This window comes from Austrofundulus limnaeus, unplaced genomic scaffold (assembly GCF_001266775.1).
Source record: "Austrofundulus limnaeus strain Quisiro unplaced genomic scaffold, Austrofundulus_limnaeus-1.0 Scaffold18, whole genome shotgun sequence".
Taxonomy (NCBI): domain Eukaryota; kingdom Metazoa; phylum Chordata; class Actinopteri; order Cyprinodontiformes; family Rivulidae; genus Austrofundulus; species Austrofundulus limnaeus.
This window is the reverse complement of record NW_013952420.1, coordinates 576,640-578,291: the sequence shown is the minus strand read 5'-3', so window position 1 is coordinate 578,291 and position 1,652 is coordinate 576,640. Positions and strand designations below refer to the sequence as shown.

At 45.2% G+C, this 1,652-nt stretch overlaps 1 protein-coding gene across 1 annotated transcript; it reads left to right on the top strand.

Moving 5' to 3' along the window:
- Positions 1-164: 164 nt before the first annotated feature.
- ccka (cholecystokinin a) lies at positions 165-1,652 on the top strand (the record flags this gene model as incomplete). The annotated part of the gene is given in 2 exon segments (XM_014003340.1): positions 165-348; positions 1,241-1,652. Coding segments are annotated over 2 exon segments (318 nt in total), but the record flags the coding sequence as incomplete, so codon positions are not given.

Genomic DNA, 1,652 nt, shown 5'->3' with positions numbered 1-1,652 from the left:
ACCCTGATATGTGTGTAAAATAAAGATAATGACAGAGAAATAAAGAGTGAGGGTGACTTTAAATCATTTCTACAACCCAATTTAAAAGTAGAGATACCAATAATTTATTATTGTAATTCATATTCTTTTACAAGCTGTAATAAAACCTTTGTTTTGTCTCCCAGAGAGTCGAGAGCGAAGCTCTTGGAACAGAGAGGCTGTCTGCTCCTTCGCCCCTCCACACACACCAGGTCCGCTCGGCTCCGGCTCCCCCGTCAGACCAGTTCGCCCACTACAGCCAGCTCCATGGGGACGCAGACACTCCCAGCAGCCTGAGCCAGCTCCTGGCCAGACTCCTGCCCAGAAAAGGTAAGGGCTGGGCATCTGAGCAGGGGTGCCACTGAAGGGCAGTAGATGGGGGGGCAATGACCGCACCAAAAACATTTACTGTGCCCACCTCACTCGGCCAAACGTATCCCTTTGAGTTTAAAGTTTGTTTTTTTTTGGTGTGGGATTTTAATTTTCACAGATTAAAAAACACATAAAAAACAAACACAGCTTTTTTTTTGTTGCTTGAAAATTTGTGGCTCCTCTTGCAAAATAAGAACAGATCTAAGCTGAACAGAATCCAGTGTGGTGCAGAAACCACGTCATATTATGGAACGACACGAGTACTGACTGTGCAGTAAAAAAATAAGTTGGTTCTCTGTCGTTTTACAGTATTTTTCAAATATCTTGTGCATGACAACAACATACATGTACAGCTTTTTGCTCTATCACCCTAAGATTATCAGTGACCTCCTTTTCTGCCCCCCCCCCCCCCCCTCCAAAAAAAAAAACTTTCTGGAGGTGGCTTTAAGGTGTGAATGCATGGATCTAATCAGGGTTAAATGTCCTCGCCCTCCAGCCATGTCGCACGCATCATTCTCCTGTTGTTGTTTTTTTTTCCTCTCTGCTCCGTCTGTAGTCAGCTGTCTTTCACGCTGCTCCCGTGTCCCACCATCTGCCGTGTCCCAGCTCCCTCCTGCGTCCACGTCTCCTCTCTGTCCCTTCCATTTCTGGTTCCATAGCTTTTCCCACTCGTGTCCTTTCCATGCTGTCATCACATATCTCTGTTGCCCCGCCCCCCCATAAGTCAGCGCTGTGCGACTGGGAGACCTGCTGAGCTGACTGGTTCTACAGAGAGACAGAAATAGGAACCAGTCAGGATAAGTTACTTCAAGCTTTAGCAGCATCCCGTAATCTGTCCCATCTCTTCCAGGCTCTTCCTTCCAGAGCAGATCCTCCCTCAGCAGCAGAGCCGTGGCCCCCAGCCACAGGATAAAGGACAGAGACTACCTGGGCTGGATGGACTTTGGAAGAAGGAGTGCAGAGGAGTACGAATACTCCCCGTAAATGCTTTCATCCACCCCTGATCCAAGTGTCTCATCATCTCATAGGAGATCTGTGAACAGCGATGCTAACATTAAACCAGCAAACAGTTTCTCACAGTGTATCAAAAACTTGACAGGAATAAAAAGACATTATGGGAGATTTTTGTTGTTAATGAGTCTTACAACCAAAAGCATTCATGTGTTTTTATTTGTATTATTTTCATTTCCCAATGATTTCTTTCCCCTCAAACAGTTCAAACATTTCATTTTATTAAAGAGAAAAACAACTAATGTCTTAAA